The sequence below is a fragment of the Abramis brama genome, assembly GCF_963993115.1.
Source record: "Abramis brama genome assembly, chromosome: 5".
NCBI classification, from domain to species: domain Eukaryota; kingdom Metazoa; phylum Chordata; class Actinopteri; order Cypriniformes; family Leuciscidae; genus Abramis; species Abramis brama.
In genome coordinates this window covers 9,432,231-9,450,435 of record NC_139967.1, presented here as the reverse complement: position 1 = coordinate 9,450,435, position 18,205 = coordinate 9,432,231, and the positions used below count along the sequence as shown (strand labels likewise).

The 18,205-nt window shown below is 36.3% G+C and overlaps 1 protein-coding gene across 1 annotated transcript in view; it reads right to left on the bottom strand.

Annotated features, from left to right (window-relative positions):
• srrm4 (serine/arginine repetitive matrix 4) overlaps window positions 1-8,839 on the bottom strand; it is a 54,817-nt gene extending 45,978 nt beyond the window's left edge. Inside the window, exon 1 of the mRNA XM_084115588.1 lies at window positions 8,061-8,839. Within this exon, the coding sequence (XP_083971714.1) occupies window positions 8,061-8,191 (131 nt within the window). The 5' untranslated portion in view covers window positions 8,192-8,839. The remainder of the gene's footprint in view (window positions 1-8,060) is intronic.
• Between the last annotated feature and the right edge of the window lie 9,366 nt (window positions 8,840-18,205).

Here is an 18,205-nt window from a genome sequence, read left to right as displayed (position 1 = left end):
CTGTCAGCTTTGGTTTTTGTAATAACTGCTCAGCTGAATCTCTCGGCTACTGAAATGTCAGTGGCGATATTGCTCAGTTTAAGAAACCCATCGCAATTTAGCACCTCCCAGACTGCGTCCTCTTTGCGACTGCCTGGCATGTTACAACTCTTTTGGGCTCAGATGGTCAGTGTCTCATGCAAGTTCTTCCCTTTAAAACATATAAATGATCCTTAAGCTATCATTCACTGATGAATAGATATGATAGAATGTCCTAAATTACTGTGAACCTCCCATGCAATATGCAGTAATACTGAGTACAGAGAGCCATCTTAAAAACATCATTATAATTATGCCCCATTAAACTTTACTGTTCTGCCTCGACAAAAACACACACAGTAAAAAGAAGAGCCAAAAACAATAAAGCTTTAAAGAACATATGGAAGCCAATAGAATATCCAGACTCATATTCGTCTACTTTCTTAAAGGGTATCCTGAATGCTGAATAAATCATTCCATGACTTACTATCAGAGTACTCCTAACAGTTGAAGCCTGAACATCTGCTCAGCCAGAGGGTGAAGGAAATGTCAACTTAAGGAACACTTGTCCTTGACTCCAAGATTGATCCCTAAATTGAGAGGTGGGAGAGTTCCATTCGCTCGTTATTGCTGTCACTGCCTTGCCATTGTGCAGTGACAGCGCCACAGAAACAATCCCAGCCCAAATGAAGCATCAGTTATGCAAATGGAAGCAATTTTGTGTGAGTGGCAGATCGTCTTCCTGAAATGAGGATGGGCAAGGGATGGAAATGAAAAATGAAGGGGAGGCAAAGAAGAGGAGAGCCAGTCAAGCTTGAAATGATTTAATTTAAGTGATGAAGGTTTGACTTTGATAAGTTTGCCTTTTAATAATGGCTTTTGATCCCTCCAGGGGTCCAGTGGTGAGGAAAATAGCACTACAGCATGTGAGTTTCAGGAGACAACAAGATGATAGACAGTAACCTCTGCAATACGTGAGACACAGCTTGTAGTAAGATGTGCCTGCCTACTCATCTCATGTTCTGTTTGACACAACCTGCTTGACTGATTGTCCAATGATTGCATGTATTGAGAAAGTGATGTTCAGCCTCACTTGTGCAGCACCATGAGTAAATAAGGTACGAACAAATCAGAGGAGGCATGCAAGTTGGACATATGGCATATTAATTAGCTGGGGAATTATATAAAATAGATTTAGCCTTAATACCACTTTATGACCTTCAGAAACATCAACAAAGACTGCTACGTGCCAAGCAAATTTCTTTTTTTCTTTTTTTTTCTTGTGATCAGAGATGCTCAATAAATAGGTGATCACATCTTTGTATGGAAATGTTTTTTTTATTATCAGCTCTGGATTGATTAGTCAGATATTACTAGCAGATAATATAAAGGCATTCATTGCCAGGTGCTACTTCAAATAGTATATATATCACTCCACAGCAAATCAAATTTGAAGACTAGAATGGTTGTATAAAATGTTTTGATACCAGATTCACTTCATTAAATATAAAATTGCATTTTTGCAATGAATGCAAAGTTTGGCTTTATGCTAAAAAACGACAATTTGGCTGGAAAAATAATCAGCTTACTGCTGCCTAAACATTGAGCATATTGCCAGTGGAAAAACAGGTTATGTCCTAGCCTAAACATTCACATTGCGATATTTCCTAACAGCCTTATATATTTGATTGGACATTGTGATAGTAAATGGAAATATGACTTGCTCATTTAGATACGCATTTCTGTGAATTCTGAGTGTGCACAATATATATTGCATGAAAAGTAATAAAATAACAGCAAATTTGACCTCTCAGAAGTTCACCCAGCAAACAAGTCCACACATTGTAAACGCTATGGCTAACTATAAACCGTACAGGACAATCTATGATATTTTCATGTATAGTTAAGGATAGAAATGAAATTTCTGAAATTTGCTGAAAAAAGAGTTCCTGTTAAAACTTTATTCAGTTTAAATGTATATTATTGGTTTTAGTCAGTCAATTATCAAGCCATGGCAAAAGTGCATAAGTGGATTCATACTCATTATATATGAGTGTTAATATTTAATGGAATCAGTATTACTTCTCTAAATGTATGCAGACCTGTTCCAGCACTTTATGGATTATTCATCCTGGTAATATTACTCCAATATAACCCCAGGTTGTGCCTCGTTCTCATTTTCCTTAATCTCACCAGTTTTTCAGTGATTCATTCACTGAAAAAAAGTGGCTTGTGGACTTCACGAGAGAAGGGCAAGATGAGGGTGAAGCATTCATCGCATAACTGATGTAATTTAATGTGGGGATCGCTAGAACTAAATTATAATCAAATCTGTTTAGAAGAGGAAGTGCACTATTTTGGTATCGATTCAACATTGTGCATCACAGTCTTGAAAAAGCCCAGAAAGATATCATAAATTCCTAAAGTGGATGGTAGCACATACTCTTGCAAACATCTTTATGTGCACACACAGTTGATACTTTTACATGAATGGTGTTAAATGCATTATATATTGATGATTCAGACTTCATTTGGATTTTCTCAGCACAACTGTCAAAGACAGAAAATAAATATTCTTAAAGCCTTATCACTCTAACATCAGATAACTACTTCATATGACAAGTCGCCAACTTAAGTGCCCCATATCAAGACCTCTTACTGCATTTCAACATCTCCCTGGTGTTTCACAGCTGTGCCTTTCATCTGCTGCTGACTGAATGTTGGACTCACTTACAGCTAAATAAAAATGTCTCTCTCTTATACCTCTTAGATGCTGTGCTGGAATGTAGCAGTGGCTACATTTAAAATAAATTATAGCTGAACCCTGGAGGCCTGGCAACCATATCAGCATTTCTACAGCTCTGCAGCTGTCTCTGAGCCAGAGCTCAGCTCCAGGGGTTACAGTCCCTTCAGAGACTCCGCCCACCCACCCAGAGAGACAGAGAAACACCAAGAGAGAGTGCCAGAGACTCAAATGCTCTTCTAAAAAACAAAATAAGCATAGAAATTAGATTCTTTGAAATTTAACAACTCTATTTGCGACCACCGCTTCAGCTGATTTAAATCAACTGAATTAGAACTAAGCAGAACTGAGTGTTCTGACTGGCTTCTACATTAGGCCCTGACACGAACAACCTTTGAACAATGTCGTATCCTTCTGCTTTCAGAGCAAAATCAAAAGAAAGACTGGGTGTACTAGACCGCACTGATGAAGATCAACAAAATCATTGTCTTTCTGTTCATTTTATCACCTCAGCTGTAGCCTGGGTGTGGGGCGACTACTTAATTAGGAACAAAAAATAATGGATTGAACATTGATGTGTACATAAAAACACAGTTTTCACAGTGCAATAGCAGTTAAATCCATTATAATTTTGGAATGCTTTTTTCTTTATAATTGCTATGACGCTGCACAAGCTGATTGGGTTACGATAATGAACTAAAGGTTTACCTCAGTCTTAATTTAATTTAATTTCACCCAGTCAAATCAATACCAGAGGAACGATCAATCTTTGAAACAAGCAACTCAATAAACTCAATTCCTTCTCAAAGCAAGCATGTCCAAACCTTTTGTCTTCAATGAAAATAAAAAACTTCCCAGAAGACTGTTGTAAAAAAAGAAAAAAAATAGAAATGAAAATTAGCTTGAATGATAGCAGGTTGATTTGAAAAGCAATTTGAGGTTTAAAGATGACACGCTTGTTTTCATATATTTTCTGGAAAATAAGTCGCACCAGGTCAAAACTGAATTGCTGAGAAGACATAGATAAGTCGCATCGTTGCATAAGTTACATTTTACTGTTATATGAAATGTAATTTATACATTTCATTCTTACATTCAGAAATCATAGCACTCTAAATAAAGTTCAACATTTATTTAAACACTTTAATAATACGTACCCCCCCCCCCCCCAACAAATTACTTTAAATGTAACATTATTCAGAACAGAATAAAAAAACTAGTGTAAATAAAAAGTGTAAAACAAACATAAATTATAAACAACAATTATTATAAATACCAAGCATTAACAAATTTAAAACTAAAACTACCGGTGTATGGAAAATGTAATTTACAAATAAACTTGGGCTCACACACCTCTCTTATTCGGGACGAATCCAAATGTGTGTGCTTTTAATTGCATTATATAAGTCACAGCATGTTTAAAATGATTAAAAAAACGCAACATATATATAGTATAGTTATTTCTCTTCTTTTGCATTTGGGTGCAGTTCCATTCCCAGGTTACCCTAATCTCTTTATTCTTCTCCTCGTTAAACTAGCATCTGCTAGGGTAAAGGGTTCTCCCCCTTACCCTTTCTCCCATGGGCCATCTGCTTCCTAACCCACACAAACACACTTACACTCAGTCCAACTAAAACCCTCTGCATTTTTAATGAGGTTTGCCACTGAGAAGAACAGCTTGTGGGGCTGCAGTGGCCGGGGGCAGGACCCTCTGGCTGCACAAGAGTGAACTCCTCTCTCTAGCCTTGCCAGAAAACACTAGGTCTACAGAGGAGGATCAGCAACAACCTTTGTAATTGCCCTGCACTGTGGGTCTCTTTAAAGCTCAGTGACACCACGAGAAAAGAGGCGGAATAAGAAAACGAAATATGGTCAATTAAGTAGGGGGGGGGGATGGGGGATGTGTAAAGCAGGGCAAAATGGGCTAAGTGTACGCATAGGTGACCAGCATTTTTCAGCTGACATAACCAATAATGATGTTTCTCCAGTCATGCAGCTGATACTACAAGCTAATGGGCCTTATGCTCTGTGATTTATTACTGCAAATCGAAATAAATTATTTTATTTCTCAGGCATTTTAACATCTTAAAACGTCTGTGTGTCTTGACGGCTCAGTGCCTGGGGTAAACACTATGAAGACGAACCTGAATGCTGAATTTGCAGATGCCACTGGTTAAATCAGCGACATTGGTTTGGTTGTAAATGTTGCTGTCATTACCAGCCTTGTACACATCAACATCAACGTCAGGTGCGCCCTGAAGGGTGAGAAGCTTTATGAATATGTAAATATTCACAGTGAGATAAACAGATAGAGAAGAAGAGACTAATAATGAGATAGAGAGAGGAGAGGCTAGTGAAAGCAAAATTAACAATGAAAATTCTGGTAACACTTTACAATAAGGTCTCATTTGTTAACATTAGTTAATGTATTAACTAACATGAACTAACAATGACCAATACATGTCTTACAACATTTATTCATCTTTGTTAATGTTAGTTAATAAAAATCCAGCTGTTCATTGTGTGTTCATGTTAGTTCACAGTGCATTATTTAATGTTAGCAAATGCAACTTTGGATTTTAATAATGTATTAGTAAATGTTGAAATTAACATTAACTAAGATTAATAAATGCTATAAAAGTGTTGATCATTGTTAGCTCATGTTAACTTAAGTAGTTAAATAATGTTAACTAATGAAACCTTATTGTAAAGTGTTACCAAAATTCTTAATCTTAGTATTCTCTCTTTATCAAACTAATAACATTCTCACATTTCTCAGAGTTCAAAATCTTTTGACTAATTATTATAAATGTATTTTTTACTTTGCATACAGTTTGAAACCGTGTTAATTTTGACAGTAAAAACTTAGTCATAGTCTTTTGACAAAAATGGCATTTAGTTTTAGTCATATTTTAGTCATCTGAATTGTTTTAGTTTTAGTCTACTTTTAGTCGACTAAATATCATAAGATTTTAGTCGACTACAGTAGATTTGGTAGACTAAAATCTAATGGGTTTAATTCAATTGTAATGCATCAATTAGGCATTTCTCTAAAATTTCCAAACTCATTATATAGCCTACTGATGGAGAAAACATCTATTAACCTGTTAATATGAATGATATTAAGGTTTGAACATGCAATACAGACACATATTTAACTGCTGTGATGTATAACATGTCTTTATTAATCTTAAAATGTAATAAAAACACTTCTCATAAAGAAACAAAAACATGGTCATATTTTTAATTGATGATATATTCTTGAAGCCTGAGACACTCCAAGTCTTCTTCAAAGAACTAGCGGCGACGAAAGCCGACGGTGTTGTAGCCTCGGGTCGGCTGGGTCTGGACCAAAAAGCTGTGCTTTAACACACAGCACAGACTACAGCCGACTGCAAACTAGCATGTGCGTTCTGCGCCTGCGTGTACGGGATTAACTGTCTATATCAGCAGGTATCAATAGTCTATATTCGTCATTTAAAAGGAGAAACCAAAACAAGAATATACGAGATATGCGCAGATATACGAAACGGCCGACCGCCGGCTTGGTGTGTCCCGGCCTTTATAACAACTTGCATACAACATTGTTAATTCTTTCAAGCAGTATTTATTTGTATAAATTAAAGTTATTCAGTCAAAAGCACTGAGTGATTTTCTCTTTTCCTTGTGTTGTTTGATAAACATTAATGACGGACAGCAGCAGGTTTAATAGACTGCTGTCACTTTAAGGCCGAATGCACGGATCCAATACACAGTAAGTATATGCCAACTAATGTCCCTCCCTAACATTTGTCTTGTTTTTATTAGTGGAGGAAAATGCCAATAGATTTTCATCATAGTTTTTGTCATTCAGAACTGGTTTTTGATGTAGTTATTGCCTCTTTTTCTTCTGTGAAAAAATGTAATTGACGGAAATTATAATGAAATTAACACTGGTTTGAAAAGAGGATTGAAGAGATTGTTAAACCAAAACTGAATAGACTAGACCTCTTTAACTTTCATTAAATTAACAACAACAAACAAATCTTCTCACAAGACATTTTTCTAAATATATTTTGTGTTCCCCAAAAGAAAGAAAGTCATACAGGTTTGAAACAACATGAGGTTGAGTAAATGATGACAGAATTTTCATTTTTGGGTGAACTTTAAAAATATTTTGTTAGGTAACCTAAGAAATTATAGTATTGTTATACAAGTCAATAATAATATGTAATTAATGCTGAATACATTGGTTGCACCATCAAAGTCTATTTCGGTTTCAGGTCCAGTCCAGATTTAAAGAATCAATGCCACATTTTCCATTTTTTTATAGAATACAGACAGCCAGGAATCAGTAGGTTTGTGTCTGAATATTTTGACTATTGATCGACCAGTAATGTGCTAAGACTCCAATCAAATCTTTGTCCTACTGCACTATGAATATAAAGCTCATGTGAGTAGCAAAATCGTGATACGCCACTTTTTAATACACACTTTCATCAGGTGCCTTGATAAGGAAAAAGTGGACAAAGCACTGTGAAACCCCAGGTTCCTGAGATGGGAGACTGCAAGATGGGTAACACAGTACATGGAATGATACATGCACATAGGGAACAAGAGTGATTCATAAATCAGTTACGCACTCCTTACCGGCGTAATGAGCAAGGAGTAAGTCTTGATCCTGATTAACAGGAAAGGATGCAAAGGGAAGCAAACCCCTGGTTTCTTTAGTGCTTTTTAGCCTTTTCTCTCTATTCGACATGCTGCCTTGCCTCCTAATTCATGGGTGAAGGAAAAGGCGCTGAGATCATCTTCATGCCCTAACCTAAGGGCATGATGAAGGGCTCTACTCTGACTTGATTCATTAGGACTCTGTGTAGCCTCTCGCTCTGCTGTGCACTTATGTGTGCACAAGTGAAACTGACTGGCCTCCAGTGAAGGACAGTCAATTATGAATGGAGAGCATAGGCAGAATTCACGCTCACTGTTTGTGTGACATGAAAATGGGACAAAAAGGCAAAAGTTGCATGAACACAAGGGAGGGCAACCAAACGAGAGGAGACTTTACCGAGATCCCAATCCAAAACAGATTGTAAGACAATAAAACAAATACAGAGACAAATGTCAGGAACAAACTGCAACCACATTTTCACTAATCTGAGAAATGAATATTGTATCTAGAAGGCATAAATCAGTAGAATCATTAGAATGGCCTTGGGGCTGGTCTGTAACAAAGTGATTCTTGATTCTTGAGAATTAAAATAATGTTTAGTCAAGCTAAAGACTGAGAAAGGACACAGGAAGCCTCTAAACAACTCACTTTGTCACGGCTCTTCGTGCGGTGATGCTGGCGATGATGATGCTCTCGGGTCTCGGCATTGCCACGGCTTCGAACGTGCCCTTCCAGAACTTCTCAAAAAGCTGCTTCTCTCCCAGAAGTACACCGGTCATGGCGTGTTGATGTTCTGGTGGTGAATACCGAGAAGAACTGGGTCGGTTTTGTTCAGCAGGTTCAATGAATCCTCACACAGACGGTTTGGTAACCGTGTGTAGGCGGCTGCACGAGGGAGCTGTCCAAGTTCTGAAACCAACGGATTGTTTGAGGAAATGCAGCTTCTTTTCTTAATGTTTCTGTTTTTTTCTTACGTGTTAAACGTTTTAACTTCTTTTGAGAGTCCGTTTTTACGTTTCCCCCGTCAGTTCCATGACGACGTTACGGCGACCGTTTCAGCGGGCAGCTTCTATTTATTGGCTCGGCGTCCCCTCTCGTGCTTCATTCCTCTCAGCGCTCGCGCTTCCCTACTTCAAATCAATTTGAGAGTCTGAGCTCGCGAACTAAATCCTTTTCTGCGCTATTACTAATATCCATTAAACTCCTGGCAGTTAGAAATAAAAGTCCAGTACCAGCGTATCTGTGTGTGTGTGGAAGAGTTGTGACAGTCTCAGCTGATGGTGGCTCGTGCGCGCCGCGATGTGAAGAACTCATTTGATGGTGGCTGGTTTTTGTTGCGCGCACCTTGTGACGTTAAAGAAGAGGAGACTGGGGGGCTTTAGGTCACGGGGAGCGTGACCATCCCTCCCCGCTTGTTCTCTTTCTCTCTCGCGTTCTCTGACTTGAACAAAAGACTATGCCTGTTGCCTTAATCAGCATAACAAAAGAGGCAGGGGTCGGCGCAGAGGCAGCAGACGGAGCATGTGTCAGGCTCAATACTTACGAGGCAAAGCATTTCCCCCACATCAGCCCTCAGGGGCCTCACAGAAACCATCCCCCTCCCTCTCACAGCAACCACCTGTCACTGAAACCCCACCTGCACTTGCAGACTGCACAGGTGATAGTAGTACAAACAAAAGAACAACCCTCCTCAAAAAGTGCCTTTGTATTTATATGTACACTCCTCATATGCACGTCATTCTTTCAATTTGAAAGACACTGAGTCAAAAGTTTGGACACACCAATGTATTCTATAATTACTATTGTCAAGTCATCAAAGCTAACAAGCATAAAAGTTGGAATTATGTATGGAAAATATTGACAAAATATAAAAAATATACATATCTTACATTTTAGCCTATTAAAATAATCTAAGCTTAAGCACTTAACTCAAAGGTGAAAAACAAAATGAAATATAAGCGCTTTATTATATCCTAACAAAACCATAACTTAACCCTTTTTTGTATCCTATAGGGGAATACAGACTTACTATATTGTAAAGCAACTACTTAAAGGGGTGGTTGATTATGATTTCACTTTTCTAACTTTAGTTAGTGTGTAATGTTGCTGTTTGAGCATAAACAACATCTGCAAAGTTACAATGCTCAAAGTTCAAAGCAAAGGAAGATATTTGCTTTTAAAGAAATCGTTTTTTAAGGAAACGGCTGGTAGGGACTACACGACATTCCTCCGGGTTAGTGACATCACCAACCCTAGAATTTACATAAACCCCTCCCCGGAACATGATTTATAGATTATCAAGACAGAATATGCTAATCAATGACTAGAAGAACTACACATAAGCTACATAAATTCATCAACTAGACATACAGAAATGTCCTGTTGCTGTTGTCACTTATTCTTGAGTCTCTCCATCATTGTCTGAATCTGGTTTGAGCATAAAAGGCTAAAAGTTTTTGAAATTTTCAGTGCATGTCTGTGTGAGTGCCAGCTCTTTAAGCTCTGCCCTCTGTGCCGGGAGCAGCAGCTCATTTGCATTTAAAGGAACAGACACAAAACGGTGCGTTTTTGCTCACCCTCAAAAAGTGACAATTTTAACATGCTATATAAAAATATCTGTGGGGTATTTTGAGCTTAAACTTCACATACACACTCTGGGGACATCAAAGTCTTATTTTACATCTTGTGAAAAGGGCATTATACCACCCCTTTAACTACTCAAATGATATAAAACTCTGGCTTAAACTCAGAATCCTTATCCAAAAGTAACATGGCAGCATGCTGTGGTACAAACAGTAGAATTAGTATTCAAAGCATGAAATTAAACCAAATGGGAGTAAAAATGACAAATTGCATGAAAACTTGCTTTATATTTTTGAATATACTGTCAATTCATATTTGAATTTATCTGTTGAGCATTTATCTACTATACATCTGCATATGCATATTTTACAGGCCTATTCACTGTATACTCTTTAATGACTTAATGATAGCTATTATAAAGTGTTACAAAAATTAAATCATGAGAAACAGAGTGTCCAAACTTCTGACATGTAGCTAGTGCTCAGCCACATTACTGTTTAAGGTTCCTGTCAAATAATTACTCAAAACCACAATGAAAAAATGAGTAACACTGTGATATTCTTCATTAATAACAGAACCACCATAAATAGTTAACCTTATTTTAAGTCACTTTTATTTCTTTGGTCAAATGTATTTTTGAAAAGAGACTATTTATAGATTAAGTGATTTGGGATAAAACTTAAACTTAAGGCTTAAACTGACAATCTTTACCCTTAATTAACATTAATTAAAGAAGGTGAGTGATGAAATTGAATCCAAATGGGTTTCAGTGCAAAAGCAGCCATGAAACCTTGATTTATATATTTTTGCATGCTGTAAATTCATAATTTAATTTAAATGTTAAGCATTTATCTGTAATACATCTGGATGTATATTTTATACTTACCCTCATTAATAACTTAATGATAGCTATCATAAAGTGTAAAGTATCAGTAAAATTAAGTTCACACATTTGACAAATTTATCAAAGTGTGATAATGAGTGACATGAATTAAGGGACATAGAAATATGACTGAATATGATGAAAGGAATACGATGACATTCAAATATTTGCCACAGTAAAGCATCTGAGCGCTCATGAAGACACAGGCTGATATCCTAACTGCCATTCATTAGTTCTGCTTATTTGAACTGCTAACATGAAACTCCGTTGTGCATCGCCACCATCCACTTGATTATAAAAGAGAATCAGATTGCTGTGATGTGAATGAGGATTAAGCTTGGCACGCTTCAGTTGAACCAAATTCAAAGATTAGTTCATCTTAACAACCCACATGTTGTGTTTATACTGCTTTTTTTAACAAGCCTATGAGCAGATATCAAGCTTGCCATTCGGAATGTATAGTTTTTTCCCCATTTATCCAATTACAGTTGTTTTTAAGTTCTTATAAGCTTATTTCTGCATAAAAAGAGAATATGTATTATTATTGTAAATATTGTCAAATGGCAAAAACAATGTTAGAGAGATGACGCTCTCTGCATTTCAAAAATAGAAAAAGTACAATCAAGGTCCATTGTGAGTCGTCTTAAAAAAATGCTGTTTGTTTTTTCATAAAATGACTTGACATCTCATCATATTTTCCTTTTTCATATTAAGAGGCATGGAGTTTTGGCTGTCAAAGCATCTCTATTTCCTCCCTGCTATCATGTCCATTACAAGAGAAGCCTGGCTCTATTCCTGTCAGCACATGAAACGGAATTGTGGGTAACTGCTCAATCCCGTCAGCTTTTGTTTAATTCCAGTAGTCAACATGTCAAGAGATGGGACACTCCATACACAGTATAAGGGGGGTTACATAAATCACTGACGGAAACAAACTAGCATGAAACATCATTCTGGATACAAACTGGACAAGATGTTGATTCATATTTAATTTCCTTTGAGTGCATTCCTGCATGAAATATCCAAATGTAAATTCATTTTTATAACTTTATTCTGATTACTGAGAGAATGGACTGTCATCTCTAGGGGGGAAATAAATATTTTGTTACTCATTACTAATTGCATGTTGTAAATCTATTTGAAATTCAAATGAAGCCATCATTAATTAGATTTTTGAGTAATGGAAACTTGAAAATGTAGGTTTAGGACAAAAAGAAAATATAATTTCTCACTAATTCTTGCCTTCATACACACTGTCACATTCCAATATGTAAATGAAAATAGCATAAGTTTAATGTAAATCAGATTTGATGGTGCTAATTACATACATGATTAAATCATAGTGGCCAAAAATACCATAACCAGCTGCAGTGTCCTTAGCATGTTCTTCAATTACACGTCACAGTGATTCACATTCACACACACATACGTATCTCCAGCTTGATTTATATAAGGGCAAATCATCAGGAATCAGCAGCCCTTATCTACTGTCTACCAGTGATCTCTATCATAGTGAACAAATTAAATTGTAGCTAAAGGCAATCAGTTAATGAACCAGTCTTGAAGCTCATTCTGTGTATTTGTGCGAGTGAATGTCACTGGATGACTTTGCATTGAACTGATGACTTTTGCATTGATTACTTTCCATTATTCTGGAAATATACACAATGTGCTCCATAAACCTGAGGTCATTTTTTTTTTTTTTTTAATCTGGAAATAAATAGAGTTTTTTTAGGATTTTAAAATATTAAAATCAAATAAATGTTATTATGTAAAATGAATATTTCAATATGATTTATTTATGAAATATATTTCATATTCTGAAATAAATACTTTCTGGGTCACTAGTCAAGCAAGCACATTTGTGACATTGACTCCATTGTACCATTGCTTTCACTGAAGCACAAGATTCAGAACATTCAACACTATAAAAAATAGTTTAAATTCAGCTTTGCACTAGATTGCTATGGTAATATTATCACTAAATGCTCCTTTATATTCACTAGTGGTCTGTCAGTCAGACTTTTTAACCCCACAATATACATTATGCATTATATATACCCATCTATTTACATGTGATGATTACAATTGCTTTCAGGCAAATTCAATGCTCAGTACAACAGTACAAGTGCTCCTTTAATTTTTCATTTGAACACTCTGATGATGCTGTTCTGATGCTGTTACTTCTTTGGCCTTGTGTAAATGCTTGTTGCAGCAGTTCTTTTACCCGTTTGACCAGTTTCAGAGGGTCACATTTCTCTCACTATGCGCAAAGCCAGCATTATAGCGCAAAAATTGTTATTAAATCATAAGTGGAGGCACTGATGCAAAACTTGCCCAATACATTTCAGCACAAGCAGGCAATGTCAGCTTCTGGCCATATCTGCAGACATAGGTTTTGTCATTAGAAAAAGGGCGCTTTTGCATTTATCCAGTTAGAAACAGTTGGTATTTATGTAGCCTATGTCTGTAAAAAAGTAAAAGATTCAATTAGCTAAGTGCTGAATGTGATGTTAGATAGTAGTGTTCCTAATGGATTGTGCGGTATATTGCGGATGATAACTACAGCTCTGGGGAGGCAAACAAATAAAATCTGATAAGGATCATTAGGTTTTGTTGAGAAATCTAAATGTCAGTCATTTTTTGTTGATGATCAAGACATGTCTTTCCACTCAGGCTGTGGCTGATTCCAGCATATCACAAACTAGCATTTAATGAACCCTACAGTTCAGAGCTATAGATGTTTTCAAAGGTTAACTTCAAGTTAAATAATGCTCTACAGATTTCACTTTGCATTTTAATATCAGCTGATTCATTTTAAGTTGCCACATTACATTATTCGCCCTTTAACAGATGCATTCGTATTCAAAGCATCTTACACTAGGGACAATCCTCTTGTAAAAACATGGAGTTTAAGTGCCTCGTTCAAGGGCGCAATGGTGTTAGCGCATGGATGACGCCATCTGGGACCTGAAATTACAACCTTTATCTTAGCAGTCAAGATCTTCAACCACTCAGCTGCTCTATATTTTATGTCATGAGTGCAACAAAACCTGTCACAGTGCTGGTTATTTTCTTTAAAATGTAACTAGACTGCCAACATTCCTTAGTATTGTTGACGTCCTGTATAGTTGTATACATTTTAAAAGGTTTTTGTTGACTAGTTGAAGTAGTTCCACTATCATTAACTCTCTGCAATGGCATCTCTCTGCAAGAGAGCAGTCAGACAGGGCAAGGGTACAAGGGACACATCCATCCTCTCACATTAACTCACTGCCATTCTTCTCTCACCTCAGGCTAGAAAGAAGAGACCTTTCGAAACAGAGCTGCAGAGACATAGCCTAAGACCGGGGCATAATGTTGATCGATAATGATAGTCGCCATTCCTAGTTAGGTTAATAGAAGCAGTAAATGGTTACTAAAGAGACAGCCTTTCCTACATGACAGGGTTAGGGTGCTATTTTAAGACTGTTGTTCTGTCTCTTAGTCACTCCCTTGTTGACAAGAGCGCTTAAAGTCATCATTGTGTGAGATTGTTTATGTACTGTATTATTCTGGTTTGTTTCTTCCAGTAAATTAGGTTGAATTAAGCAAAATTATGTTACTGAACACTGTTGCTTCCATCTGTTTATTTATTCATTAACTAGTCTGCTGTTTATTGGACGGTGTGACACCTCTTTCCGTCACTGTTTTCTCTATCTATTCTGTAAGCTGCATTTATGTATTATGCATCACAGAATTACTGCAGTGACTAAGCCGTTTTGCGCAGTTGCTTCAAGTGACAGAAAAACGTAAAACTATCATACTGCTGAAAGAAATTAAGACAATTCATATTTTGATGTGGTCCTCACAAAGAGGACAAATGCATTTATATAAAACACAATATGCAGATGAACAGAGGACATGTTCTACGGCAACAGATCAACAACAGGTTGTTATGAATTACAGCCTTTACCAGCCAACAATTATTACAACCATTATACAACTATTTTAAAGTTTGATCACTATCATTGTTTTGTATATTGCTATTTTTTTCAATGAATACTACCCCGAAATAATAAAATACTACCCGCTAAAATAGGACATTACTGATATTACAGCAATTCTTCCTGCAAAGCCGCTTTGAAATTATGCACATTGTGAAAAATACAACTAAATTACTTGACCTGACATCCAAACAATGGAGAAGTGCTTGTTTGTGCAGTAGTTACAGTATATCTTGGCACAAACAATATCTATTAAAGAGGCCATAATATGCCCTTTTAAAAAGTCTTGACTTTGTTTTTGGGGTCTATTCAAATTTTATGCTTGAATGTTCAAAAAACATAATTTTTTCACATATTTTACATCATTGCTGCGCCTCTCTTCCTAGTCTGTCAGAAACGTTCTGTTTAGTTCCCGTCTCTATGAAGCCCCTCCTTCTGAAAAGCACAATGTGCTCCGATTGGTCAGCTGGACCAGTGTGATTAACCCCTTTGACGGTGTTTCGAAAATGTCACGCCCCTTACCATAACCATGAGTTTCAACACACTACTAACGCAACACAACCAGGCCTTTACCCTTGACCTCGTTGACTAGAGAATTATTTAAATAAGGAATATTGTGACATGTACGCTCCTGGAAGAAAATTAAAGACTACAAATGAGGCGTTTCAGGGAGTTCAGAAACAGTGCTTACTGCTGATATAGAGAATAACTCTATTTGGAGTGGACTTTGGGTTTTTAAACTTTGCAGACTTTTTTCATGCTCAAACAGCAACATTACACACTAACAAAAGAAAATGTAAAAAAAAAAAAAAAAAAGGCAAAATAGGTCCTCTTTAAAAAACATTATGCATACAGTATGTATTTCTGAGAAAAATGGATACTGATAAACATTGATTCTGTCCAGTCCACTGTTTGGTTATGTTTACACAACAGCAGTTTAGGGCACTAAATGCGGTAATAATCATAAGAAGCCTGGTTATCAAAAAAAGAGACAATTGCATTCTATAGGCCAATTCACACTGCACTGAAAGATGCCAACACTTCGTCCGGTTTTGTCGGACCAGTTGGAGTCTGTCGGAGCTTGTTTTCGCCAACTGAACATACTGAATCGGTGTTTGTCGGTTTTGGAATTTGTCTAAAGAGTGACGCTCTATGTCGCCGTTGGTCTGCGTCTGTCGGTGCAGTGTGAATTGGCCTTTACACTGAAGAAATAAATCATAAACCGAGTCATAATTGAATTCTAAAAGTCCGTTTGGTTGATAAGTGCTATGTGAACAGAACCACAATGGACATAAATGTAACAATGCAACATAAGTGCAGGTTATACTGTTGCTGTCAATCACTAATGTTAGGCCTGACAGCTTCTCTCAGCTACAAGAAAAAGCAGAAAATTGGGCTATTGTGCAGCCATAAAATGAGCTAAAAATGTTTGGGCAGAGGTAGGAACACACAAAAATTGTTTTGTGAACAATGAAAGCAATGGAAAATGTCAAGCAGTCAAGTCCCTAAAATACAAAATTCAATAGCGAGAAAACTGAAAATGTCATTGGTTACCTGTGAGGTCAAGTTTTGGCTGGTTAGCATGGTCCCCTAAACCCCTGCTGGCAAAAAAAAAAAATGCATTTAGCAATAATTACTCATATTAGTGAATATTATTATTAGTGCCCAATATCTTAGAGGACTTTTAAAAGCGTCAGTGCCATTTACATAGCCATTTACATAGCTAGTGAAGGGTTAAGGACTCATAAGTCATAAATTCATGTTTTTGTGGCATCATCATCATCATACAATCAGCGTTGTCATGACAATTTTCCTGCCTCTGTTAGAACAGAGAGATTAGTCACATGGCATTTACAGAGGAGGAGAAGTTCTGATTTTAGTTTATCAGTGTTGTTATTGTTAACTGAAACTAAAAGTTGAGTACTTAAAGTAAAGCTGGTATTAAAAATAAATATTAGATATAAAAAAGAAATATATTAGAACTTAACTTAAAAAATAGAGAAAAAATGAATTTTGAACTTTGATTAGAATATTTCTGAAACAGACGGAGCAACTCGCACAGACACTCTCTCTCCACATGTTAAATGAGGATTCCAATTAACAGTGGAACAAAAATCACAGACACACACAGACTCTCAAAAATCACTGGTCTGTTGAAAGTTGCTTCAGAACTGGTGTTAATAAGTGAGAAAAATCAATACTGTACCTAATACTGAAATGAAGCTGCCTATGGCCTCACACTGGTCTCACCAAACTTTTAACACTCATACAGAAAGACACACAAAAACATGCACACAAATATGATTGTGGGCTCAACAAAATAACACAACATAATTTCAATGAATCATGTTAAAAGATACTCAAAAATTAATTTTTTCATGTTCTGACCCTTTCAAATGGATCAGTCTATTTTCACAGTGTTCCAGACTCTTAAATGCTATAAGACATTGAAACATAAGTGCAAGGTTTAGCTGAACTACTAGCCGAAATATCTATTTTTTTTTCCCGTCACGATTAAGAGTTTATATCTCACAATTCTGGGAAGAAAAAGCAGAATTGTGAGATATTCTGCAATTTTTCCTGATTTTTTTCTCAAAATTGTGAAATAAACTCGCAATTGTGAGGTATAAATTCTGAACTGGGAGATAAAAAGTGAGAATTGTGAAATAAAAATGTGTTAAATTATAGCCTATGTCTGTGACTATGACAATGGCCCATCTGCCCCTCCATCCAACAGTGTATCCAAAAGGCTTTGTCTGAAACAATGCTGTTCGGACAGCAGCAAAGAATGTAAGTTCTTTTTAACTGTATTGTGACATGGGACAAAATGGACAAATATTACAGAACCTCTTTTGGTTCAAATTACTGTTTGGAAAGTATTACAGTACAACACTGGAAGAAATTGTTATTGTACATTTATGTGAAAAAAAAAATTGTTGCCGTTGAAAGAATTTTTTATTCAGCACGGATGCACAAAATTAATCAAAAGGGGCAGTAAAGACTTTTAAATAGTTAAAAAAATATTATTCAAAGAATCTTGAAAAATAATTATCACAGTTTTCACAAAAACACTAAGCAGCACAAATGTTTTCATCATTGGTAATAATAAAAAATGTTTCTTGAGCATCCAATCAGCATATTAGAATTATTTCTGAAGGATCATGTGACACTGAAGACTAAAAAAATTCAGCTTTGCCATCACAGGAAAAAAAATATATTTTAAAATATTTTACAATAGTAAACATTGTAATAATCTTTCACTATTACTGTTCCTTACTGTATTTTCTTATCAAATAAATGCAGCCTTGGTGAGCATGAGAGACTTCTTTTAAAAAGACATA